General features: G+C 44.3%; 2 protein-coding genes across 3 annotated transcripts in view; both read right to left on the bottom strand.

The window, feature by feature from the left end:
* Nucleotides 1-46: 46 nt before the first annotated feature.
* Nucleotides 47-14,886, bottom strand: cax1 (cation/H+ exchanger protein 1). Of its 2 annotated transcripts, none has more exons than XM_052509273.1 (20): nt 14,613-14,886; nt 12,797-12,943; nt 12,371-12,486; nt 12,112-12,217; nt 11,635-11,751; nt 11,444-11,505; nt 9,727-9,879; nt 9,157-9,342; nt 8,850-8,949; nt 8,200-8,341; nt 7,315-7,498; nt 6,007-6,106; nt 3,023-3,141; nt 2,627-2,664; nt 2,400-2,524; nt 2,109-2,245; nt 1,619-1,713; nt 844-922; nt 574-682; nt 47-492 (listed from the first exon to the last, which is right to left on the bottom strand). In XM_052509273.1, exons 1-20 carry the CDS (start codon nt 14,680-14,682, stop codon nt 419-421), a joined length of 2,259 nt encoding a protein of 752 aa, XP_052365233.1. In that variant the 5' UTR covers nt 14,683-14,886; the 3' UTR covers nt 47-418. The 2 variants fall into 2 exon arrangements, with proteins under 2 accessions (XP_052365233.1, XP_052365232.1); XM_052509272.1 differs by having other exon boundaries at nt 2,373-2,524; nt 14,613-14,885.
* Nucleotides 14,887-15,535: 649 nt separating this feature from the next.
* The window catches only part of smo (smoothened, frizzled class receptor), a 20,841-nt gene continuing 9,250 nt past the window's right edge, over nt 15,536-27,126 (bottom strand). Inside the window, exons 9-12 of the mRNA XM_052509259.1 lie at nt 25,838-26,023; nt 25,124-25,272; nt 19,725-19,862; nt 15,536-19,389 (exon numbers count right to left, since the gene is read on the bottom strand). Coding sequence (XP_052365219.1) covers nt 18,773-19,389; nt 19,725-19,862; nt 25,124-25,272; nt 25,838-26,023 — 1,090 coding nt within the window. The 3' untranslated portion in view covers nt 15,536-18,772. The remainder of the gene's footprint in view (nt 19,390-19,724; nt 19,863-25,123; nt 25,273-25,837; nt 26,024-27,126) is intronic.

Here is a 27,126-nt window from a genome sequence, read left to right as displayed (position 1 = left end):
TTTCGGTCCATATGAATCCAGCTTAATAACCAAACGCCAATGAATGTGAAGCACAATTGTGACCACTTTATAAATTCAATATTAACATACCCTGCTTTAACAACATATGCATTTTAATCTACCAAACTCCTACATATAGTTCACATACACCCCGGATGTGCAGTATAGGAATGTTCATTTAGAAGTCATAATGCAAATAATTCCAAAGGTAAAAGGGCCATTGATGCCCAGAACTGGGTCATGTTCATCAGGCACCAAAGGAAGAAAACAGATTGCAACAGAGAGGGACTAACTGGACTTCCCGCTGCAAGCCCTTATGAATATGACTCGACATGGCATCGAAATAGTTAACAAAGCAGCTCCTGTAAATAGTGACTGAAAGGACTCTAGGAGTTGAAGTTTGTTCTTGCGGAGCAGCTCAACAGGCGTGGGGTGATGGGGCGAAAAAGTACAGCGCCAGTAGAATGAGGTAAACCACCACCAAAGCAGTCCCTGGAAAGGAAACAGAGGTTCGGAATTCATTCTAATCCGTGATATCCGACATAGCAATTCCAACCAAGCACAACAACTTACCCTGAAAGTAGTCAGACTTGCCATCCATGAAAATGTAGTTGACCACAATCACACTAAAGATGCTGGCCCAAAGATGCAAGTCACTGAACAGGAGCACGAATCCCACATCCTGGAAAAGAGATGGAATCTTCTCAACTCTGACCACTACAGTCTACGATCAAAACCTGATGCTTTATGTACAGAAACAAGTGAGATACTGACAATTATATTGATAAAGTGCAAATCTGATGCAATTAATCACAATGCAGATAAAGATGTAAAATTACTTACATAAAAAGTGTTGAACAAGATGAGTAAGGGAATCTGAATCATGCAGACTTGCACTGCTATGCAGTTTCCCACCTCCAAGCTGCAGACAAATCAATGTCAGGTTACAGTTCTCAGAAACCCCGGGCCTAGGGGGGCAACAGCACTTGCTCTGGGAATAATGTCAGATTTTCATGGCCAATTCAATAAGGGTGATCTTCAGACAGACAACTCTCTCAACAAATGACGAGTTTGGGTAGGTGGGGCTTGGAAACAAGACAGAGGCGGACAGCCAGTCAGTGGTCGTTGTCAGCTTGTAATGCTACTAGTCACTGGAGAAATACACTCATCAGGAGTGTAAAATATCTTTCACAAGCTCCATCAAGCTAGCTACCAGAAATGTTTACGGCAGGGTTCTGGACGGATTTCCTGGTGCTCAACTCCACCCTTTCCTCTCTGCCAAACTGACGTTGGTTTAGGTTTTATTTAACTAGGCAAGTCAGTTAAGAACAAATTCTTATTTATAATGACGTCCTCGGAAACAGTGGGTTAACTGCTTTGTTCAGGAGCAGAACGGATTTTTACCTTGTCAGCTCGGGGATTCGATCTAGCAACCTTTCGCTTACTGACTCAATGCTCTAACCACTAGGCTACCTGCTGCCCCTATGTACAGTGTATGCTTGAACATTGGTACATTGTGGGAGGCAACCGGTCTGTCTAGAGATACTAGGTTATGCACGACGAGACAAGATCCATCAGGAGAGTGAAAACGCAGTATCAGAGCTTGATAGTGGCTTACCTGAGGCTGATGTTATTCTGCAGGGCAAACTGGATTCCGTTGAAGATCTCGGGAATTTCCGGCACCATCGCCAACACCGTCACGCCGATGAAATACTGTAGAAATGAATGACAGACAGTGACACACTGCACTAGCCTTTACATAGTCAGGACATAACACATTTTAAAAGTTGTTTGGCTATCTTTATGCTTATCCTGAACAGCAGGTCACATCATGCGTGTAAAATTCAGTTTTATAAAATGACAGGGGCTTTCAATAATGAGCTTTCCAGAGACATTTTCTACCCAATTAAACAAATCATATATTATATTCCCCTGGGTATGGTCTCAGTTGGTTAATGGGCATGAAAAGGAAGGAAGAGGTTTAGAATGGAGTGAAACAGGGACGTACCATCTGAACCTATCCAATAAGAAAAGCGAATGTTTATTTTCTGTTGCACAACATTTTTCTACGCTGTGGCCTAATGAACATGGCTCAGGTGTGGGCGTACCTGGGAGATGGCGGAGTGGTCGAGGATGGGTTTGATGTGCTCCGTGGTGAGGTCGGCACAGGCAGCCATTAGCAGCGTGGCCATGATCAGCACAGACAGAGCCCTCAACCTGGACCAGTGGACAGTACCGTGACCACCTACACACACAAACATTAGAAACCAATACAATGAAGCATCACACATTCCAGTTCCTGTCTACTATATAACCACAACACCACAAAACTTTACAACTTATGGGGAAAAGCTTGTGGTTGGTGGGCTCACCGCTGGCGCCCCCCAGAGGGCACTGACCCTGGTGGTGATCGTGCACGTCACTGACTTGGATGTCGTAGATGTGGGAGTGGGTCTTCAGGGTGAAGATGAGGCCAATCAGGTAGGCGGAGGGCAGCAACACGGAGATGGTGTATACCAGAGGCCTGGAAAACAAGCCATACAGCAAGTAATTACAGCGTAGCAGACCGACTGACTGGTAACACCAACAAACCATGGGACAGAATGGGTATTTTATTGGAACTTACTCAATATGTCTGAGATATAAGGGCTCGTTACTTCCACTCTGTTGAGAAACATAACATGGCTTTAGTTTAATACATGCTTAAGCATTTGGGGCTACCCACAAACACCCCTCACAACATCATCATAACACACTTCCGCAGTAGTCACGACACTACAGACGTGGCTTCAAATCATACTTGTTTTCAATCAAATACTTGACTGAAGCCTGTCTGGAATACCAGATGGATGGGTTAGGGTTACCCCTTCTGGCCACTGGGTCATTGGTTCCATTGCGCCAGATAAGCTCAATCAAGTGCAGTTCAAGTATTATTTGACCCAGAGACGCGTCACAGCAGCACAGTCAATGTAATAGTTCATAATGATGATGCAGCAGGCGAACAGGAGATGTAGGTACTAACCATGTCATAGTGGCAGTCCATACAGGTAAAGGGCCCGCTGGTGTTGGCTTGAGAGCTGGAGCAGCCCGCACACACCAGGCTACCGTAGGCCTTGGAGAACAGGGTTGGGGCAAATACGCCTGCGGGACAGAACAAAGTGTGTGAACTTGTTCGTAGATGTGCGTGTGTTTTCAGACTTCAAATCACATTTTATCGGTCACACACACTTGTTGAGCAGATGTTATTGCGGGTGGAGCGAAATGCTTGTGCTTCTAGCTCCGATAGTGCAGTAATATTAACAGTTTCACAACATATACCGAAAATACACGTACATCTAAGTATGGAATGGATTAAGAATATATATATATATATATGTCAGAGCAGCATTGGACTAAGATACAGTGGCATAGTATAGAATACAGTGTATTCATATGAGATGAGTGATGCAATATTTACACAAAATTAAAGTGACTAAGATACCGTAGAATAGTATAGAGTACAGTTTACACATACGAGATGAGTAATGCAAGATACGGAGACATTATTAAAGTGCCTAGTGATCCATTTCCTTAAAGTGGCCAGTGATTCCTAATCTATGTCTATAGGCAGCAGCCTCTGATGTGCTGGAGATGGCTGTTGAACAGTCAGTTGTGTAGTATAGAATACAATACAGTATATACATGATGGGTGATGCAATATGTAAACAGAATTTAAAAGTGACTAAGATACCGTAGAATAGTATAGAGTACAGTTTACACATATGAGATGAGTAATGCTAGTTACGGGACATTATTAAAGTGGCTAGTGATCCATTTCTAAAAGTGTCCAGTGATTCCTAATCTGTGTCTATAGGCAGCCGCCTCTGATGTGCTAGTGATGGCTGTTTAGCAGTCCGATGGCCTTGAGATTGATAAACAGTTTCTGTCTCCCAGTCCCTGCTTTGATGCACCTGTACTGACCTCCCCTTCTGGATGGTAGCTGGGTGAACAGACAGTGGCTCGGGTGGTTGATGTCCTTGATGATCGTTTTTGCATCCCTACACCATTGAGTGCTGTAGGTGTCCAGGAGGGCAGGAAGTTTGCCCCCGGTAATGCGTTGGGCAGACCGCACCACCCTCTGGAGAGCTTTGGGGTTGTAGGCGGTGCAGTTGCCATATCAGGCGGTGATACAGCCCGACAGGATGCTCTTGAATGTGCATTTGTAAAAGTTTGAGAGGGTTTTAGGTGTTACGCCAAATTTCTTTAGTCTCTTGAGGTTGAAGAGGCGCTGTTGCACTGCCTTCACCACACACCGTCTGTGTGGGTGGACCATTTCAGTTTGTCAGTGATGTGTACGCAGAGGAACTTGAAGCTTTCCACCTTCTTCACTGCGGTCCCATCGATGTGGATAGCGGGGTGCTACACAATCTCATTTTTGTTGACATTGAGTGAGAGGTTATTTTCCTGGCACCACACTCCCAGAGCCCTCACCTCCTCCCTGTAGACTGTCTCATCGTTGTTGGTAATCAAGCCTACCACTGTAGTATCGTCCGCAAACTTGATGATTGAGTTGGAGGCATGCATGGCCACGCAGTCGTGGGTGAACAGGTAGTACAGGAGGAGGCTGAGCACGCACCCTTGTGGGGCCCCGGGGGGCGACCCGTCAAGAAGTCCAGGACCCAGTTGCACAGGGCGGAGCTCAAACCCAGGGCCTCGAGCTTGAAGGGTACTATGGGGTTGAATGCTGAGCTATAGTCAATGAACAGCATTCTTACATAGGAATACTGAGGACGCAGCTAGATACCATCTGGGCCGGCAGCCTTTCGAGGGTTAACACGCTTAAATGTCTTACACACGTCAGCCACAGAAAAGGAGAGCCCACAGTCCTTGATAGCGGGCCACGTCGGTGGTACTGCATTATCCTCAAAGCGAGCAAAGGTGCCTGTCCGGAAGCAAGACAATGGTGTCCGCGGCGTGGCTAATTTTCCTTTTATAATCCGTGATGGTCTATAGACCCTGCCACATATGTCGTGTCGGGGCCGTTGAACTGGGACTTAACTCTATCCCTATACCGACGTTTAGCCTGCTTTATTGCTTTGCTGAGGGAATAACTACACTGTTTGTATTTCTCCATATTCCCAGTCTTCTTGCCAAGGTTAAATGCGGTGGTTCGCACTTTCAGTTTTGAGCGAATGCTCCTCTCTATCCACAGTTTCTGGTTGGGGTAGGTTTTAATAGTCACAGTAGGTACAACATCTCCTATGCACTTCCTGATAAACTCATTCACCGTATCGGTATATGTGTCGATATTCTTTTCTGAAGCTACTCTGAACATATCCCAGTCCTCGTGATCAAAACAATCTTGAAGCGTGGATTCCGATTGGTCAGACCAGCATTGAATAGTCATTACCACGGGTGCTCCCTGTTTGAGTTTCTGCCTATAGGTGGGGAGGAGCAAGATGGAATCGTGGTCTGTTTGGCGAATGGAGGGCCGTATATGCATTCTGGAAGGTAGTAGAACAATGGTTGAGAGTTTTAGCAGTGTGAGAACAACAATCAATATGTTGATTGAATTTCGGGAGCCTTTTCCTCAAATTTGCTTTGTTAAAATCCCCAGCTACAATAAATCCAGCCTCAGGATATGTGGTTTCCAGTTTGCATAAAGTCCAGTGAAGTTCTTTGAGGGCCGTCGTGGTATCGGGCTTGAGGGGAGATGTAGACCGCTGTGGCTATTATTGACGAAAACTATTTTGGGAGATAGCATTTGATTGTGAGATATTCTAGGTTGGGTGAACAGAAGGACTTGAGTTCCTGTATGTTACACCATAAGTCGTTAATCATAAAACCTATACCTCCACCCTTCTGCTTCCCGGAGAATACATCTCGGCGCGATGTACTGAGAACCCAACTGGCTTTACAGAGTCCGACTGTATATCTCGAGGGACTTGCCTGTGTGCACACGTGTGTTTCTTTGTGTGTGCTTACATATGTGCGTGTGTATCTGTGCATGTGTGTTCATGCTCTTACCTCCTACTGATATGAAGAGCAGGGCTGAGCTGACCCCTGCAGAGCGGCTGTTGAACCTCTGCTCCCTGTGTTTAAAGCCCCCGATGATCATGCTGATACCCTGGGTAGACAGGAGACATGATGTAGTCCAGTCACTAAAACTCCAGTCACGAGTCCCCTGTGCTCAAGGCCAAGGGAAAGTCAGAGTCTCTTATGGCTGAAATCCCAGTCCCCGTGTTCGAGTTCTGGTCCAAGTGCTGGGTCCACATTAAGTCAAAATAACTTTATTTAATCCGTCAGATATAGAGTAGCGGCAAGAGGGATTTACTCAAATGGTTTGCTATCCATTTTCCTTTCTGTGCCACCAAATGTTTGCATACTGGTAATGTTACCAGGGCCACATTCAGTTGAAAAACATTGCAGATTAAAAAAAATACCATGAATAGAGCCAACATTATCCCTTATGTCAGAGAGGCATGTTTGTTCTACATAGCATATTTCTATCTGAACGTCCCAAAACGCTGCATCCTGCTGAACGTGCCCCAGGTGGTTGGCTATAGCTAACTAATGAGGTAACATGACTGAACAAGGTGTAGCCTAAACAAATGGTTAAGTCCCATCTGCAAGTAGCCTAGTTTTAGAACGGTCTGCGATATCATTTAGAAATGTAAAATGTGTAGCGACGGTATTATGGGTCATGTCTTTTTAACGGTAAGGGCTAGAATCAAACCATTTTCTCTGAAGAAAATAAGGAGAAGTGGCTAGTATGTTGGCTAAATAACCAGGCTATGAAATGCAGTGGGGAAAGTGCGAGGGGTTGAGCGAGTCTACAAATTCAAAAACAATTCTATACTCAAGGGAGAGAAAAACATAGCTGGACGGTTGTTCTACTATTCAATTTAAAGCTGCTACTGTTTTTAAATTTCATGAAGCATCTTGTGTTTTTTAACCAGGCAAGGGGTATCTGGTGACTGGTTAGCTACAGGGAAGAAAGTCGCCTGCGCGATGTGTATAATCGGAGGCGGAGCTGAGTCTGTCTGGCCACACACATCGCTTGCTCCCCCGCAGCTCACCAGCTGGATGTAAGCTGGGCTGTGTGTGGTGCATCCGATCCACTGCAGAATAGAACATTTTCCTTAGTTCTAGTTTTCTGGGTCTATTTAGTCAGTTACAGTCTCATCAATTGCCACTGAAAAGTAGGTGTTTGAGTAATAATGTAGTCTCTATTTTTGTTGAGGAAATAAACACTGGTGTTTGTGTGTCAGTCTTCGAGGGTAATGTTTTTGTGTATATCAGGGAGATGCCCGTGTGTGTCTAGGTGCCACTCACTGGGATAAAGAGAATACAGCCCAGCAGGGTTCCAGTGAGAGCAGCCTTGACGATCTCCTCATAGCACTTGGTGCCAGCCTTGTGACCCCTCAACAGGGCAGTGATGTAGAAGGTCATCTCTGTGATGGAGCCAAACGTAGCGTTCACCACTGCTCCCACCGCAAAGTTACTCTGGGCTGAGATACTTCAGAGAGAGACAGCGTGTTACTCTGGGCTGAGATACTGCAGAGACAGACAGCGTGTTACTCTGGGCTGAGATACTGCAGAGAGAGACAGACAGCGTGTTACTCTGGGCTGAGATACTGCAGAGAGAGACAGCGTGTTACTCTGGGCTGAGATACTGCAGAGAGAGACAGCGTGTTACTCTGGGCTGAGATACTGCAGAGAGACAGACAGCGTGTTACTCTGGGCTGAGATACTGCAGAGAGACAGACAGCGTGTTACTCTGGGCTGAGATACTGCAGAGAGACAGACAGCGTGTTACTCTGGGCTGAGATACTGCAGAGAGACAGACAGCGTGTTACTCTGGGCTGAGATACTGCAGAGAGACAGACAGCGTGTTACTCTGGGCTGAGATACTGCAGAGAGACAGACAGCGTGTTACTCTGGGCTGAGATACTGCAGAGAGACAGACAGCGTGTTACTCTGGGCTGAGATACTGCAGAGAGAGACAGCGTGTTACTCTGGGCTGAGATACTGCAGAGAGAGACAGCGTGTTACTCTGGGCTGAGATACTGCAGAGAGACAGACAGCGTGTTACTCTGGGCTGAGACACTGCAGAGAGACAGACAGCATGTTACTCTGGGCTGAGACACTGCAGAGAGACAGACGGTGTGTTACTCTGGGCTGAGATGCACCATTTGAACTACTAACACCGAATCTTACCTGGCGATGCCCATGCCAATGTAATAGGACAGTGGGATGATGGAGCTGACGGCAGCGACGAACTTGGCCTCTGAGCTGACAAACTGGTTCTCTGTGTCCACGTAGCCGACCACCAGGGTTGTGATGACCAGGGGCAGCAGGTCTGGGTGGGCACACTGCTTTAAGGAGCACCAGTGGAAAGTCTACAGCGCTGTGTTGGATATCAACTACATTGCAGAATCACAGATCTATAAATAAGCTTGCATCCTAAAAAACTACTCATTGTGTGAACCAAATGAAATATACCTCTTTTTGCTTAAACCGATTCCCTCAAACCTGCTGATTGTCTGCTTTAAACAAAGTGGTGATGCACTGTAAAGAACCACTAAGCAGAAATGCTGACCACTGCTGGACAGGGTAAAAGGTGCAACTTGCAGGACATTCCATTAGGTCCTTGGTGGTGTTCCAGGTCATCTGTTTTGTAGTCACGCTGCCCAACTCATAATATCTCTATAGCAAATGAATGTGGTTCCTAGGACACAAAACACTTCTCCAGGTCTGATCATCTAAGCCGTGTGACTGCATAAAGACGACCTGGAACGCCACCACCAGTTCCCTGGCATGAATCAGGTGATAGATAATCACAACCATAATGGTCTGTTAAAGGATACTGACAGCGAACACATTGATTCCGTCCAAGGTGTATTTGTAGTAGTACCAGTTGAAGGCGTGGTAGCAACAGAGAAGTACTTGGCTATCACACCCTTGTGGCTGCAAAAGAGACAGAAAAACATAGCAAAGCAATCGTCAAATTATAAATTTCCAAATCTAGGAAAAGGATTCCTCTAAAAAAAACACTGCCATTATTTGAAATCCACAGGGCCAAGTTAATGGGTTGGATTAAAGTGGTAACTAGTTCAGAGGCTGTGATAATGTCAACACCACATGGAAGGGGAAGATCTTGATGAGCTCGTCCACCTTTTTCAGCCGGTGGATGTGGACGTCCTCAGGGGGCATGAGGAGGATGAAGGCCAGGGTGCGGGCATTCATCTTGGCCACAGGGATGGTGAAGACCAGGATCCAGGAGAGGAAGCAGGCCAGGCTGTGGATCAGCCCCAGGAGAGGGTAGCCTAGCAACAACCACACATAGGTACTGACACGACACTGCACCCAGCAGGGCACAGCACAGGAGACCAGGCAGGCAAGCAAGCAGGCACAGACAGGCAAGCAAGCAGGCACAGACACGCATGCAAACACAAACAAAAGCACGTGCACACACATAGTGGGGAGAGATGTGAAAAAAATACTGGTTATGAAATGGTCTTGGCAAAAGCTTGAAAACAGAGCAGAACAGAGCAGCCAATCAGGCACTCTGATTGAGTTTAGAGATTGATGTCTTGTTAGTCTGAACAAATGAAACACATTCCATCGCAATCCACATAAGGTAAACAACATACGCTTATAAGGATATAACTTTTGACAAATATTATTTGAGAAAATATTAGCCCACACAGGGGTTGAGGCGATAGGCGAGGGGACAAGACTCACCCAGTAACGCGTCCGTTGTGGGGGGACCTCGATGGGGACAGAAGGGGGCATGAGCAGGGGTGTAGATTCCTTCACCTCCTTTGAGTCAGATTCCTCTGGGATGGCCTCACAGTGAGGGAACTTCACACAGCATCGCCTGACCAGGCTTCTGGGCTAAACATCCAGGTGAAAGAAGGAGCGAGCGTGATGGATGGATGGAGGGAGCGAAGGAGCGAGCGTGATGGATGGATGGAGGGAGCGAAGGAGCGAGCGTGATGGATGGATGGAGGGAGCGAAGGAGAGAGCGTGATGGATGGATGGAGGGAGCGAAGGAGAGAGCGTGATGGATGGAGGGAGCGAAGGAGAGAGCGTGATGGATGGAGGGAGCGAAGGAGAGAGCGTGATGGATGGAGGGAGCGAAGGAGAGAGCGTGATGGATGGAGGGAGCGAAGGAGAGAGCGTGATGGATGGAGGGAGCGAAGGAGAGAGCGTGATGGATGGAGGGAGCGAAGGAGAGCGCGTGATGGATGGAGGGAGCGAAGGAGAGCGCGTGATGGATGGAGGGAGCGAAGGAGAGCGCGTGATGGATGGAGGGAGCGAAGGAGAGCGCGTGATGGATGGGGAGCGAAGGAGAGCGTGATGGATGGAGGGAGCGAAGGAGAGAGCGTGATGGATGGAGGAGCGAAGGAGAGAGCGTGATGGATGGAGGGAGCGAAGGAGAGAGCGTGATGGATGGAGGGAGCGAAGGAGAGAGCGTGATGGATGGAGGGAGCGAAGGAGAGAGCGTGATGGATGGAGGGAGGAAGGAGCGTGATGGATGGAGGGAGCGAAGGTGATGGATGGAGGGAGCGAAGGAGAGAGCGTGATGGATGGAGGGAGCGAAGGAGCGTGATGGATGGAGGGAGCGAAGGAGAGAGCGTGATGGATGGAGGGAGCGAAGGAGAGAGCGTGATGGATGGAGGGAGCGAAGGAGAGAGCGTGATGGATGGAGGGAGCGAAGGAGAGAGCGTGATGGATGGAGGGAGCGAAGGAGAGAGCGTGATGGATGGAGGGAGCGAAGGAGAGAGCGTGATGGATGGAGGGAGCGAAGGAGAGAGCGTGATGGATGGAGGGAGCGAAGGAGAGAGCGTGATGGATGGAGGGAGCGAAGGAGAGAGCGTGATGGATGGAGGGAGCGAAGGAGAGAGCGTGATGGATGGAGGGAGCGAAGGAGAGAGCGTGATGGATGGAGGGAGCGAAGGAGAGAGCGTGATGGATGGAGGGAGCGAAGGAGAGAGCGTGATGGATGGAGGGAGCGAAGGAGAGAGCGTGATGGATGGAGGGAGCGAAGGAGAGAGCGTGATGGATGGAGGGAGCGAAGGAGAGAGCGTGATGGATGGAGGGAGCGAAGGAGAGAGCGGGATGGATAGATTATTAAACCTTACTAATAAACACTAAGCACTAGTATCAGCAGCATCAGTTTGACTATAACAATATTAAAATGGGGCCCAGAGATTGAGAGTATTGAGGTGACAATTGCACACACTTCTAACAAGATCATGAATATAGCTGGGTGTTCAAGTCTTTATTTATTGTTGAGTTGTTGGACCTAGTTGTTGTAACGGTGTATGAGGAGCAAGGAGAATGATGAACACAGGGATCAAGCTGGTTCCTTGAGGCTAAACGTCACCCTGACCAGGCAATAATCAATGGAGAACAAGCCAAGACAAGAGCATAATCAACCAGTCATAACTGTTACCTTTAGTATGGACTTCCCAAAGGGCCACAGAAAGTAGCATGATAACTTCCAACACAGCTTCCCTGAAATAACATTCCAGACCCCAAAATATTACAATTGAAATTCAGATTTATGTCATCCCGACATAAATAAATGCAGATTTTATTTAAAAGAACATTAAAATGTGTGTATTAGATGAAAGGGGTTCCTACCATAGGGAACTCCAATGATGGTCAGAAACATTAGGACACAGACCAAGAGGTAGGCTAAAGAGATCCACCATCCAAATAAAATCAAGTATGCTGTGTTTCCACAAGTGATCAATGAACCTGAAATCAAATAGATAAAAAAAAATGTCTATTCTATTCAACAACATATAGTCTCTACTCTATGTCTATAGAACACTGCAATCTTGAGTATTTTTCCCTCAAACATTTAAAAAATGATTCACATCAAGCCATGGTCGTGTTCATTGGGGCACATGGTAGCTAAACGTTATCAAAAACGTTGCCACGGAAAACAAAAAACAACATTTCTTATTGGACATGTTCAGATAGGATCTCCCCATTTCGGTGGCAGTTATCTCCATTTGGTGACTACTGAACACGACCCGCACCTTTTCTAATGATCGTCATATTAGAGGTTCCGCAGGGGGCAAGTGAATGAGGAGCAGGAGGACAGACACTAACCTTGGGGTCTGACAAAGTTCAGCTCTGAGTACAGCTCCCTCACAATGTCCGACCTGTCCTCGATGGGCCTCTCAGTCACGTGACTCTTCCACTTTCTGAAGCCAAACTGAACATGTGCACACACACAACCAGACACACACACACCATCACTTCCAAATTGAAGAGATATTTTGTAAATCATTCAAATGAAAACTGTTTTACATGGAAGACAAAAACTGCCAGGCTTTGTTTTCTCCGTTGTGTCCAACACTCCACCCACCCTGTAGTTGTTGGCCAGTTTGTTTGCCTCTACTTCATTCTCTGCTCGGATGGTGGTCCTCAAGCTCGAGCCATCCTGCCAAACCTCTTCCCCATGGTGACAAGGAGTGGTGCATCCTGAGGGAACAGTCACCAAGTTGCCAAACAAATGGATGAAATGGTCCGGCCAAGACGAGGAAAACAATAAGATAAGAAAAGTGGATGAAGTCTTCCATGAAGTATCACACACTAACATATGGACATTTAAATATGATTTGATATAGCAGTACTTCATGAATATTGTTTCTCCCAAGGGTGTAGAGCTTAGCCAGTCCAAAAAACTAAATTACACCAATGCCATCGGTTGTACAGAGCATCATGGGTACTTTAGCAAACAGTCAGTGTTGGTTGTGACTGTATGTGCTGCCAGGACAGGCTGTAGCCTCACCTTTGTGTGCAGACAAACATTTGGGGGTGTATTGATGGGAGACATCTGGGGAGGGGGTCTCGGCCACATGACTGCCAATGTCCACACACAGTCTGTCACACTGGGATGTACGGCGGTAGACCCTGGGGTCATGGTCCCATTGGGTATCTGAGGGAACAAACGAGAGAGAGGAACAAACATTGATATGAAACAACCTAACCTTCAATGTCTCCATTATTATAAGTGTTTATTCATCAATATAACTTGTGTAGGGTAACAAATTACATCTGAGAAGATGCAGGTAAACTTGCATAAAACGTTCAGAATAAAATGATACATTTATTAGAAGAGGTAGGTATCCCCCAGAGAACTAAACTCAACATTGTTAGACAAACATAATCAATATGGCATAACTACGGCCAGGAGTTTCTCCTCATCAGGAATAACTCTGGATCCCAGTTGGTCAGGTCATGTGAGACCTGTGTGGACCAATGCACTAAACCCGTCAAGTCAGTGCGTGACTAACGGAAAGCTCCTGACCGTCACATGCAGCGACACACAATTCTTCAGTGCAGTGATACCGGTGAGACTGATGACATTATCTATGGATTTCAAATGTTAGTGGATTTAACAAGCACTATGATGATGCACACACATGTTGCCTATTTAATGCCTCTGTGGAGGTTTACCACTTTGACAGGGGAGCAAGATATCTTTACAACTTCATGTCTTTTAAAAAGGACAAGCAGCGTTTTCTAAGTTGAATTCATAGAAATGGTCATACATGGAACATCCAGAGAGCAACAATGACTTGTAAATCCAACATGCTCTCTCTCCTGACCTGACATTCCCCAAGCTTACACATCTCCACAGGACTTAAGATGAGCATCACTGTCCCAAGACTCCTAACTGAACAGGGAAGGGATTCTTTTCAACATGTGACATCGTCTTCATGCAACTTCAATTATGAGACGGGCCAGTCAATCAATACTCACAGTTCTCATAATCTGAGGGAAAGCAGATTGATATTATTTTCAATTAAATACAAATTTAGTGAAAGCATTCCTCCTCATGTTGACATGTCTTAAAATGAGCTATCCTCATGTTGTTGTAATCTTACCACTACTGTAGCATAAGTCAGGGTTTCTCAAACTCGGTCCTGGGGTCCCCCCTGGGTGCACGTTTTGGTTTTTGCCCTAGCACTATACAGCTGATTCAAATGATCAAAGCTTGATGATGAGTTGGTTATTTGAAACAGCTGTGTAGTGTAGCGCAAACACCAAAACGTGGACCCAGGGGGCCCCAGGCCCAGGTTTGGGAAACCCTGCCTTAAGTAATAGTGCAGTGTAGCCTACAATCTCTGGTAATAAGAGTCGATAAACTATTTTCAGAATCTGGTTTCAATATCTGTGAACAGAAAGACATACAAATCTGAGCAAATTATCAAGCAGTTTTCAGATGTACGTCACAGGAACGGTGAATAAACAAGTCTGTGAGGCCTGGTTATCCTAGATACATTAAGTGTAAAAAAAAAAAAAAAAATATTTGGGGGCTCCTCCGCACAAATTAAATAGTGTGAAATCTAAGGAAAGCAGCCTACCCATACACAACACAGGTGATTTTAATCAAAGTTAACTATTGAACACTAACTGACAAGGAACAACTATAGGCTTTTCGAAATGTCGAACCTTCTATGAAATGTACAAAACAAATGCCAAAGTGTACATTGAGAGTTGTGTGTCTATGTACGACACAACAATTGTTGCAAACGCCCGAATATCGCGTGCTAAAGAAACCGCGGAGATTCATAGAAGGAACGTTTACGATTTGTTCTTACCTGAACTTTCAGCCGTGGACCTCCGCCTACGCCTCTCCATATCAACAATAGGAGCTTTAATGTGAGACATTATTATTGATTATAATTCCCATAGAGATAACACCACGCCGGTTTTATCAACTCAATCCCGTTCTTCAGCGTTTCTCTGTGCGCTTCCTAACCATTGATGACATGCATGCATCTATCCAAACAACTCGTGGGAATTGTCGATCATCATATCTTGTCCTTCTCCATCGACTGCATTCTGGGATGTGTAGTGACTCTGTGTCATGTCCTGTGCCCATTCTAAATATAAAACAACTTTGTTTGAAAATCCAACTCATAACTTATGCTGTTTATGATGAAATATGTTCTATTGAATAATATGTATTTTCTGTCATGCTGTGTAGACCTATTTCAGGGATGGCCAACATTGATGCGGGTGGGGGCAGTTGTTTGACGTTTTTAATATAATATCTGTGAGTGAGACAGACTAACACAATCAATGGGGCCCCTGTTGGTAATTCGACCATAAACCAAGTTGGGTCAGCTGGACGCTAAACTAATTTAGCTATCTTAAAAAATGTTAGCTGACATGGTGGGCTAATTGACTGTCTATCCGTGACTGTACTAACAAGAGAAAAATTGTTGATGCCCAACCAAATTATTCTACTATTCTAACTGACGTGAGTGAGTTTTTTTAAATTGTATTTTTGGGGGGAAATTGATCCGAGGACTTTCAAAAGTGGCCAGTTGCTTATCCCTGGCCTATTTACTTTACCAAGGAAAATAACATTTCATACTGAGTGGAGACCTAAAAACTATCTGTGAAAGGAAACATTATTCCAACAAGTGTAGGACAACAGAACGATGGACCATCAACACTAGAAATATGTTTTATTCACAAATCTCAATAAATCAATCAAAAAACAACAACACCAGAATTCTAGGTTTCCTTTTATTTACATAATTATACAAAAATACAGCTTCATGATCAAAGTAATACAATTCTGTGTTCAAGATATGAGTGTGGAGATTAACAGCAGTAAGCTACATAGACAATAGGGGAATGGATTTTGCCAATATAAAGAACCCACAAAGAGATGGACTATTTATTTAGTTCTCTTTGACAGCAAAATAAAACTCTGAGAATGTTCACAATACCTCAAAAAGTATATCAAGGTTCATTTCCCATGGAATAAACTGGCTGGTCAGTATCCAACATGAGAAATATTACAGTTGATGTCATATACACTTGATAGATCCCTTATGTCTTTTCACAAAACACATTTTTTAATGGAAATTTACATTCGTTTGCACTGATGGTGCAAGAAATGTCCAAATGTATTAAGCAAATGTTACAGTGTTATTTTCATTGCAGTGCTTTACAGCTTGCTTAATTTATCTTCCAGACATGGACATTTTAGAAACCATCTCTGATACACATATCACATTAGCTATCACATTAGCTAACATAATCCTGCAGCAACAAGAAATGTGAGTTATTATGTGGATTATAATTAATGACCATTTTTGTAGCGGTTGATCCACTTTTCTTAACTTCAGAAGCCATTTTAAACGTCAAATGCAGTACAAGTTTTACATTTCTCCTGCAACAGGTTGATCAAATTAAGATTCTACATCTGTAGTTTGGCACCATCTTTATTCTGTTGTGAGTGTGACGCAAAGACAATAATACTAAATTACTTCGGTTACAGCATCGGTACAACTACATCATGAGCTTCAGTGAATTGTCCCCTTTGCTGAGCAAATCTGTAATGTACCTCAGCATGGAAAACCAACCAAACATACAGTCTAACAACTTAGAATTGTACAAGTATGCTGCATCCTTGCACAGGAGGTTGGTGGCACTTTAATTGGGGAGGACAGGCTTGTGGTAATGGCTGGAGCGGAATTAGTGGAATGGTATTATATACATCAAACACATCCATGTGTTTGATTCCATTTCATTTGCTCCGTTCCAGCCATTATTATGAGCCGTCCTCCCCTCAGCAGCCTCCACTGCGTCCTCGGTCCCAATAAATGAATAGGTGCACTACACATAGAGAGAGAAGCACAAGACACGTGCATTTAGAAATTGTAGCAGATAATTACAAGCAGAGAATAAAGGTGTTTTGCTCAACTCTAGGACAACATGACGCAATATATAGCACTGTCCTATACAATAAAAACACAGAAAGGTTGTCTATACGTATGCTTAACTTGGGCAGGAGCTCACCGGAGCTGAGTACCGGAGCTGAGTACCGGAGCTGAGTACCGGAGCTGAGTACCAGAGCTGAGTACCGGAGCTGAGTACCGGAGCTGAGTACCAGAGCTGAGTACCGGAGCTGAGTACCGGCACCTCACATTTTTCTACTGCCTGTTCTTCTTATAGAATATTAGCTGAAAAGTATTGTGGAGCTCCTGCACCTAAATAAAAACAGTACCAGCATGTAAAATGAGTACCGGCACCTACTGTATTTCAGTCCAAGTCAAGCACTGCTGCCAATAGAGTAAAACACAATGTGGAAATACTACATACTACAGTAAAAAAATAACCCTTTTTAATACAATTGTACAGAAAAAAAACGTAACAATTTAACTGATGTAGCTAACATGTGCAAGAACACTTTCAAGAAATGAAGTGATTGATTCCCACTCAGTTGTGTATTTCATTTCCACTGGTATAAAAACCTAATCAATTCTCTTTCGCCTCAGGTGAAAAAAGCTCACTTTTGTGTGATTGCACCAGGCAATATAAAAACAGTTCTATATATGACTACTAGTTGACGATGATATACAAAGACATGGAACTTCCAGAGCCTGATAGTTTCTGCATCATATGAGGCTGCATGTCAATCATCTAAAGTGGCTTCCTCTCCATGGTTACAGATCTAGTTTATTAACACAGGCTAGTTGAAAGCAATATGGAGAACGCCTACATGGAATTAGTTTTCACCGGTCCAGTTTTCTAAAGTCAGCAATGACGTGGAAAAGAGAGAAAGAAAGGAAGCCACTTTACACTACTTACATGAACCCTAAGATGCATGAAATGACTCAGGGAACGACAAGATCCCTGGAAGAGTCTTGGAAGTCATGTAATGAATGAATGGCTATGAGACTGAAATCAACAAGAGTGATATCTGATCCAAGAGATAGTGACCCGGGATCATGTCAGTGATGGTGACCCTCATCCAATTCGTTCAGAGTTGAGCTGCCTCTTCTGCTGCCATCATTCAATGAAATGTTTCTGACAACAGAAGTTAGTTGTTGCAACATGGGTGATCATGTCCGTTTTCTGACCAATGCCACAAGTGGAATTATTTTCGGTAAGTCACACAGCATTGACGAGTCTGGGAGGCGTTTCCCAAAAGCTTTTTAGCTAACGAGGTACTTTATTTCTCTCCACAACTATAGACCCAGACCACTTGTAGAACAGAAAAGTGCTTTATTCAAATAATTTAGCTCATTTAGACAGGCAGACTAATTCTGATCTTTTTTTCACCAATCAGATCTGAAAAGGATGTGATGTGAAAAGATTTGATGTGATTGGTCAAAAGACCAATTAGTGTTAAAAATATCAGAATTAGGCTGCCTGTCTAAACAGCAGCTATAGATTTTTAAACACATTTTTATGAAACTGTAGCTACTGTGATTTGTTAAGAGAAATTCAGAGCCACCCCACTGGGTACAGAAGTCAGTTCAACGTCTAGTTTTGATTTACATTTGGTTGAGTTGTTAACTAACGTGAATTCAATGTGAAATCAACAACAAATGTCACCATTTCATTGGATTTAGCTTAAAGGTTGGTTGAAAAAAATACGAAATGCCCTTACGTTGATGACTTTTTTCAAATACAATCAGTTTTCCACATTGATTCAACGTCATCACATAGATTTTGGGGGGTTGAAATGATGTGGAAACAACGTTGATTCAACCAGTTTGTGCCCAGTGGGACATAAGCCAAGAAGCTTTCATGAAACTCACCCTTGGCCTGATCAGTTGTCCTTTAGCCCTTCCCTTTAAATGAAACAGATCTGACCAATTAACTTGACTTGAGTCCTGTTTCATCTCGACTGTTGGGCAGTGACAAGGGAGCACCATAAGTGTAAGTATCCAGCACTTTTCTCTCACAGTCTGTAAAAACCCCCAGAAAAGCCCACAACCACACATGGTTGCTCTCAGAAGTCAGAGTCAGCATCCATAAGCTCTGCCTCCATCAGGTTGGTTCTAGAGTGGATCTGCCCCCACTCCGCCCTCCTTTGACCCCCCTGCGACCTCCCCACGTGGTCTGTCCTCCCAGACAGCCCTGCCATAGGCGCCACCTCCCCAGAGTAGTGGAACGCTCCATTGGGCTGCCAGAAGGAGAGGGGTGGTTGTTGGGGGCGGCAGCGAGGCCCCAGGCCGAGGTCCTCTGGCAGGTCGCTGAGGGAGAGGGGGTTGAGGTCAGGGTACCTGCTCCTCTGGCTAGAGGAGGCCTCCAGGGCTCCTCCGTACCTCTCCTGGTAGGGCAGGGGATGAGAGGGCCTAAACTCAGGGTAAGAGCCTGGAAGGACGTCCTCAGCCTCCCGGTGCTGCCTCAGATTGGCCACCAGGCTCCTGTGGCCGGGCAGCTTGGGTAGCCGTGGCACCGAGCTGGTGCCAAACTCTCGCTGACGGTAGCCCTGGTGTTCGGCCAGCTCCTCCAGAGGACGCGCCTCCTTCTTCCTCTTCTTCCTCTTCTTCTTCCTCTTCATCATCTCAGGGGAGATCTCCGCCTCCACCATCCACAGCTTGTTCCTCTCCTCTGGCGGTGGAACTGGGGGAAAGAGCAGGGTGAGATTCAGACTCATAATGGTAACATGGTAGCAGGATTAAATCAGACTGGTGGCTGAACTGACAATTCTGTAGCCTGGTTATATAATACTGAATACTGCCATTGTGAGCACAGCATTCGGTCTGGCTTAACCAGGCTAGTAACATAGGCCCTGTTTGAATCTGTACATGACTGGATAAGTGAAAGTAAAGGCCTTAACCCATTGCTTTAACCAATCCAACTGTCTACGATCTGCTATCGTTTCAAGAAAGAATGCAATGAACTCAAGGAAGAGTGCAGATGTCAGACAATGTCAATAAGCAGGTGGCAGCTCTCACCAGGTGTCCCTGTAGGGGTGACAGAGATGTCCTGCGGTAGAATGGCGCCCCTCCTGGCCACCATCTTGTTCACATGCTGGGCCCAGGCTGAAGACATCTCGTTGGATGGCTCCCCGTTCAGGTCAAAGTTGATGCCAGCTACCAATGAGAAAGAAGACAAGACAGCTCAACCATTACTATCCATTATATAGTAGAAGAGCTCAACCATTACTATCCATCATACAGTAGAAGAGTTCAACCATTAATATCCATTATATAGTAGAAGAGCTCAACCATTACTATCCATTATACAGTAGAGCTCAACCATTACTATACATTATACAGTAGAAGAGCTCAACCATTACTATCCATTATACAGTAGAAGAGCTCAACCATTACTATCCATTATACAGTAGAGCTCAACCATTACTATCCATTATATAGTAGAAGAGCTCAACCATTACTATCCATTATATAGTAGAATAGCTCAACCATTACTATCCATTATATAGTAGAAGAGCTCAACCATTACTATCCATTATACAGTAGAAGAGCTCAACCATTACTATCCATTATATAGTAGAATAGCTCAACCATTCCTATCCATTATATAGTAGAAGAGCTCAACCATTACTATCCATTATATAGTAGAAGAGCTCAACCATTACAATCCATTATACAGTAGAGCTCAACCATTCCTATCCATTATATAGTAGAAGAGCTCAACCATTACTATCCATTATACAGTAGAAGAGCTCAACCATTACTATCCATTATACAGTAGAGCTCAACCATAACTATCCATTATATAGTAGAAGAGCTCAACCATTACTATCCATTATATAGTAGAATAGCTCAACCATTCCTATCCATTATATAGTAGAATAGCTCAACCATTCCTATCCATTATATAGTAGAAGAGCTCAACCATTACTATCCATTATATAGTAGAAGAGCTCAACCATTACTATCCATTATACAGTAGAAGAGCTCAACCATTACTATCCATTATACAGTAGAAGAGCTCAACCATTACTATCCATGATATAGTAGAAGAGCTCAACCATTACTATCCATTATATAGTAGAATAGCTCAAACATTACTATCCATTATATAGTAGAAGAGCTCAACCATTACTATCCATTATATAGTAGAAGAGCTCAACCATTACTATCCATTATATAGTAGAAGAGCTCAACCATTACTATCCATTATATAGTAGAAGAGCTCAACCATTACTATCCATTATATAGTGGAAGAGCTCAACCATTACTATCCATTATATAGTAGAAGAGCTCAACCATTACTATCCATTATATAGTAGAAGAGCTCAACCATTACTATCCATTATATAGTAGAATAGCTCAAACATTACTATCCATTATATAGTAGAAGAGCTCAACCATTACTATCCATTATATAGTAGAAGAGCTCAACCATTACTATCCATTATATAGTAGAAGAGCTCAACCATTACTATCCATTATATAGTGGAAGAGCTCAACCATTACTATCCATTATATAGTAGAAGAGCTCAACCATTACTATCCATTATATAGTAGAAGAGCTCAACCATTACTATCCATTATATAGTAGAAGAGCCCAACCATTACAATCCATTATATAGTGGAATAGCTCAACCATTACTATCCATTATATAGTAGAATAGCTCAAACATTACTATCCATTATATAGTAGAATAGCTCAACCATTACTATCCATTATATAGTAGAATAGCTCAACCATTACTATCCATTATATAGTAGAATAGCTCAACCATTACTATCCATTATATAGTAGAATAGCTCAACCATTACTATCCATTATATAGTAGAATAGCTCAACCATTACTATCCATTATATAGTAGAATAGCTCAACCATTACTATCCATTATACAGTAGAATAGCTCAACCATTACTATCCATTATATAGTAGAATAGCTCAACCATTACTATCCATTATATAGTAGAATAGCTCAACCATTACTATGCATTCAGTAAAACCCCCAAAGAGGTTATTTATATAGTAGAAGGCTCCCTGGAGTCCCCTGCAGTGTTCCAATAACTAACAGTTCATACAGTCCCTCCAACATAAGCAAGCATGCTGGCCACCCGTGCCTCAGTGCTTACATTATCTGATGACTCAGTCATTCACTTCTAGTGTCAGACAGACTTCTCAATGACATTCACTACTAGTGTCAGACAGACTTCTCAATGACATTCACTGCTAGTGTCAGACAGACTTCTCAATGACATTCACTGCTAGTGTCAGACAGACTTCTCAATGACATTCACTACGAGTGTCAGACAGACTTCTCAATGACATTCACTACTAGTGTCAGACAGACTTCTCAATGACATTCGCTGCTAGTGTCAGACAGACTTCTCAATGACATTCACTACGAGTGTCAGACAGACTTCTCAATGACATTCACTGCTAGTGTCAGACAGACTTCTCAATGACATTCACTGCTAGTGTCAGACAGACTTCTCAATGACATTCACTGCTAGTGTCAGACAGACTTCTCAATGACATTCACTACTAGTGTCAGACAGACTTCTCAATGACATTCACTACGAGTGTCAGACAGACTTCTCAATGACATTCACTACTAGTGTCAGACAGACTTCTCAATGACATTCGCTGCTAGTGTCAGACAGACTTCTCAATGACATTCACTGCTAGTGTCAGACAGAGTTCTCAATGACATTCACTACTAGTGTCAGACAGACTTCTCAATGACATTCACTACGAGTGTCAGACAGACTTCTCAATGACATTCACTACTAGTGTCAGACAGACTTCTCAATGAAATTCACTGCGAGTGTCAGACAGACTTCTCAATGACATTCACTACGAGTGTCAGACAGACTTCTCAATGACATTCACTGCTAGTGTCAGACAGACTTCTCAATGACATTCACTACTAGTGTCAGACAGACTTCTCAATGACATTCACTACGAGTGTCAGACAGACTTCTCAATGACATTCACTGCTAGTGTCAGACAGACTTCTCAATGACATTCACTACTAGTGTCAGACAGACTTCTCAATGACATTCACTACTAGTGTCAGACAGACTTCTCAATGACATTCACTACTAGTGTCAGACAGACTGCTCAATGACATTCACTGCTAGTGTCAGACAGACTTCTCAATGACATTCACTGCTAGTGTCAGACAGACTTCTCAATGACATTCACTACTAGTATCAGACAGACTTCTCAATGACATTCACTACTAGTGTCAGACAGACTTCTCAATGACATTCACTGCTAGTGTCAGACAGACTTCTCAATGACATTCACTACTAGTGTCAGACAGACTTCTCAATGACATTCATTACTAGTGTCAGACAGACTTCTCAATGACATTCACTACTAGTGTCAGACAGACTTCTCAATGACATTCACTACGAGTGTCAGACAGACTTCTCAATGACATTCACTACTAGTGTCAGACAGACTTCTCAATGACATTCGCTGCTAGTGTCAGACAGACTTCTCAATGACATTCACTGCTAGTGTCAGACAGAGTTCTCAATGACATTCACTACTAGTGTCAGACAGACTTCTCAATGACATTCACTACGAGTGTCAGACAGACTTCTCAATGACATTCACTACTAGTGTCAGACAGACTTCTCAATGAAATTCACTGAGAGTGTCAGACAGACTTCTCAATGACATTCACTACGAGTGTCAGACAGACTTCTCAATGACATTCACTGCTAGTGTCAGACAGACTTCTCAATGACATTCACTACTAGTGTCAGACAGACTTCTCAATGACATTCACTACTAGTGTCAGACAGACTTCTCAATGACATTCACTACTAGTGTCAGACAGACTTCTCAATGACATTCACTGCTAGTGTCAGACAGACTTCTCAATGACATTCACTACTAGTGTCAGACAGACTTCTCAATGAAATTCACTGCGAGTGTCAGACAGACTTCTCAATGACATTCACTACGAGTGTCAGACAGACTTCTCAATGACATTCACTGCTAGTGTCAGACAGACTTCTCAATGACATTCACTACTAGTGTCAGACAGACTTCTCAATGACATTCACTACTAGTGTCAGACAGACTTCTCAATGACATTCACTACTAGTGTCAGACAGACTGCTCAATGACATTCACTGCTAGTGTCAGACAGACTTCTCAATGACATTCACTGCTAGTGTCAGACAGACTTCTCAATGACATTCACTGCTAGTGTCAGACAGTCTGCATGCTGAAGGACAGCTCCTTCTCCGGGTCTTTGTGGACTTACCTACTGGCCCGTCATGAGAGACAGTCTGCATGCTGAAGGACAGCTCCTTCTACGGGTCTTTGTGGACTTACCTACTGGCCCGTCATGAGAGACAGTCTGCATGCTGAAGGACAGCTCCTTCTACGGGTCTTTGTGGACTTACCTACTGGCCCGTCATGAGAGACAGTCTGCATGCTGAAGGACAGCTCCTTCTCCGGGTCTTTGTGGACTTACCTACTGGCCCGTCATGAGAGACAGTGTGCATGCTGAAGGACAGCTCCTTCTCCGGGTCTTTGTGGACTTACCTACTGGCCCGTCATGAGAGACAGTCTGCATGCTGAAGGATAGCTCCTTCTCCGGGTCTTTGTGGACTTACCTACTGGCCCGTCATGAGAGACAGTCTGCATGCTGAAGGACAGCTCCTTCTCCGGGTCTTTGTGGACTTACCTACTGGCCCATCATGAGAGACAGTCTGCATGCTGAAGGACAGCTCCTTCTCCGGGTCTTTGTGGACTTACCTACTGGCCCGTCATGAGAGACAGTCTGCATGCTGAAGGACAGCTCCTTCTCCGGGTCTTTGTGGACTTACCTACTGGCCCATCATGAGAGACAGTCTGCATGCTGAAGGACAGCTCCTTCTCCGGGTCTTTGTGGACTTACCTACTGGCCCGTCATGAGAGACAGTCTGCATGCTGAAGGATAGCTCCTTCTCCGGGTCTTTGTAGACTTACCTACTGGCCTGTCATGAGAGACAGTCTGCATGCTGAAGGACAGCTCCTTCTCCGGGTCTTTGTGGACTTATCTACTGGCCCGTCATGAGAGACAGTCTGCATGCTGAAGGACAGCTCCTTCTCCGGGTCTTTGTAGACTTACCTACTGGCCCGTCATGAGAGACAGTGTGCATGCTGAAGGACAGCTCCTTCTCCGGGTCTTTGTAGACTTACCTACTGGCCCGTCATGAGAGACAGTGTGCATGCTGAAGGATAGCTCCTTCTCCGGGTCTTTGTAGACTTACCTACTGGCCCGTCATGAGAGACAGTGTGCATGCTGAAGGACAGCTCCTTCTCCGGGTCTTTGTGGACTTACCTACTGGCCCGTCATGAGAGACAGTGTGCATGCTGAAGGACAGCTCCTTCTCCGGGTCTTTGTGGACTTACCTACTGGCCCGTCATGAGAGACAGTGTGCATGCTGAAGGACAGCTCCTTCTCCGGGTCTTTGTGGAGCTCCTTGCGCTTGGAGAAGGCCTTGGCTATCATCTTGCTCTTCTTTATCCTCTTGGGCTCATCGTCGCTACGGCCGATAACCCTATGACAGGAACAACAGGTAGATAAATCACAAGGTGACAGACAATGTTGACGTATCCCTTGACGTGGCAATCGCGGTAAATTGTGCAGACATTAAAGCTGAAATCCGTACTTGGTGAAACTACCACGTCCGTTTGAGATACTACGACAACCAAGAAGTTGCATCAAACAACGAACACTGTATTTTTCCACTCAGACATCATTGCAGGTTAGATAGAACAGCATAGTATGTACTGAAGAAAACAAAATGTCTGATGCTGGTACTCCTCTCCTCCGTTTCATCAACAAAACAAAGATAATAACAAATGTGCTGGGGGCGAACAGTGGCGCTGTTTCATCTGATGCAGATTTAACCTTTAATACACAGATGATGCTGTGTGAATGCCTCAGAGAGATAATACAATGTGTAACTCCATACTTGGAAAATTGTTGTTAAAGTTCATGTACTATTTTCTTGTAGCCTATTTTCTCACCTTTTATCTACAAGACACCAACACTTTTTGCTATGAAGGGACTGCCGCCCAGTCTAGTTTCCTGTGTGTGTTCTAAAGGAAATGGCTGCTTACTTGCACCAGGTGCGTTTCCAGATGAGGATCGTGGCCTTGGTCCACACCCAGGTGCTCATGGCGATGCCCGTGCCGAACATAGAGAACAGATTAATCTTTTCCACCAGTAGACTGGGACGGTTCTTGATAGTACATTCTGGGATCGGCTTGTTGGTCTGATGAGCGATCGTCACATTGGCCTCGCACCTGTTCAAAGCCAGTGCAGCGTTCATCAATCAATCCTCAGAGCTCCTTTTTACACAGGCAGTTGCATTTGCTGTGGTAAAATACTCTACATACCCACACCCACTGTAAAGCCATATAAATGAGGCATATTCACATACTGAACTGTTGACATTAACCAGTTGTTTACTTGTTCAGACAGGAAAGAGAAATGTACATTTCTGAGGTGAAATTCATACCAGTCCACTCAAAGTCAACAGAGTGGAGAAATAAGGCTGCATTCACAGCACAACAAACCGGTAGGGCTGTGGTTACCACCAGTCTCAACAGCATCATCTGCTGGGAATCTCCCACTACACCATACAACTGAGGGCTTTTTGTAATACTCTTAAATCTCCCACTACACCATACAACTGAGGGCTTTTTGTAATACTCTTAAATCTCCCACTACACCATACAACTGAGGGCTTTTTGTAATACTCTTAAATCTCCCCCTATCCCATACAACTGAGGGCATGTTCCAATACTCTTAAATCTCCCACTACACCTTACAACTGGGGCCATGTTCCAATACTCTTAAATCTCCCACTACACCATACAACTGAGGGCTTTTTGTAATACTCTTAAATCTCCCCCTATCCCATACAACTGAGGGCATGTTCCAATATTCTTAAATCTCCCACTACACCTTACAACTGAGGGCATGTTCCAATACTCTTAAATCTCCCACTACACCATACAACTGAGGGCTTTTTGTAATACTCTTAAATCTCCCACTACACCTTACAACTGGGGCCATGTTCCAATATTCTTAAATCTCCCACTACACCATACAACTGAGGGCTTTTTGTAATACTCTTAAATCTCCCCCTATCCCATACAACTGAGGGCATGTTCCAATACTCTTAAATCTCCCACTACACCTTACAACTGAGGGCATGTTCCAATACTCTTAAATCTCCCACTACACCTTACAACTGAGGGCATGTTCCAATACTCTTAAATCTCCCACTACACCTTACAACTGGGGCCATGTTCCAAAACTCTTAAATCTCCTACTACATCATACAACTGAGGGCATGTTCCAATACTCTTAAATCTCCCACTACACCTTACAACTGAGGGCA

Source organism: Oncorhynchus keta, unplaced genomic scaffold, assembly GCF_023373465.1.
Source record: "Oncorhynchus keta strain PuntledgeMale-10-30-2019 unplaced genomic scaffold, Oket_V2 Un_contig_4274_pilon_pilon, whole genome shotgun sequence".
Classification (NCBI taxonomy): Eukaryota; Metazoa; Chordata; class Actinopteri; order Salmoniformes; family Salmonidae; genus Oncorhynchus; species Oncorhynchus keta.
Note: the sequence above shows the minus strand (reverse complement) of the source record. Positions and strands in the feature narration are given on the sequence as shown.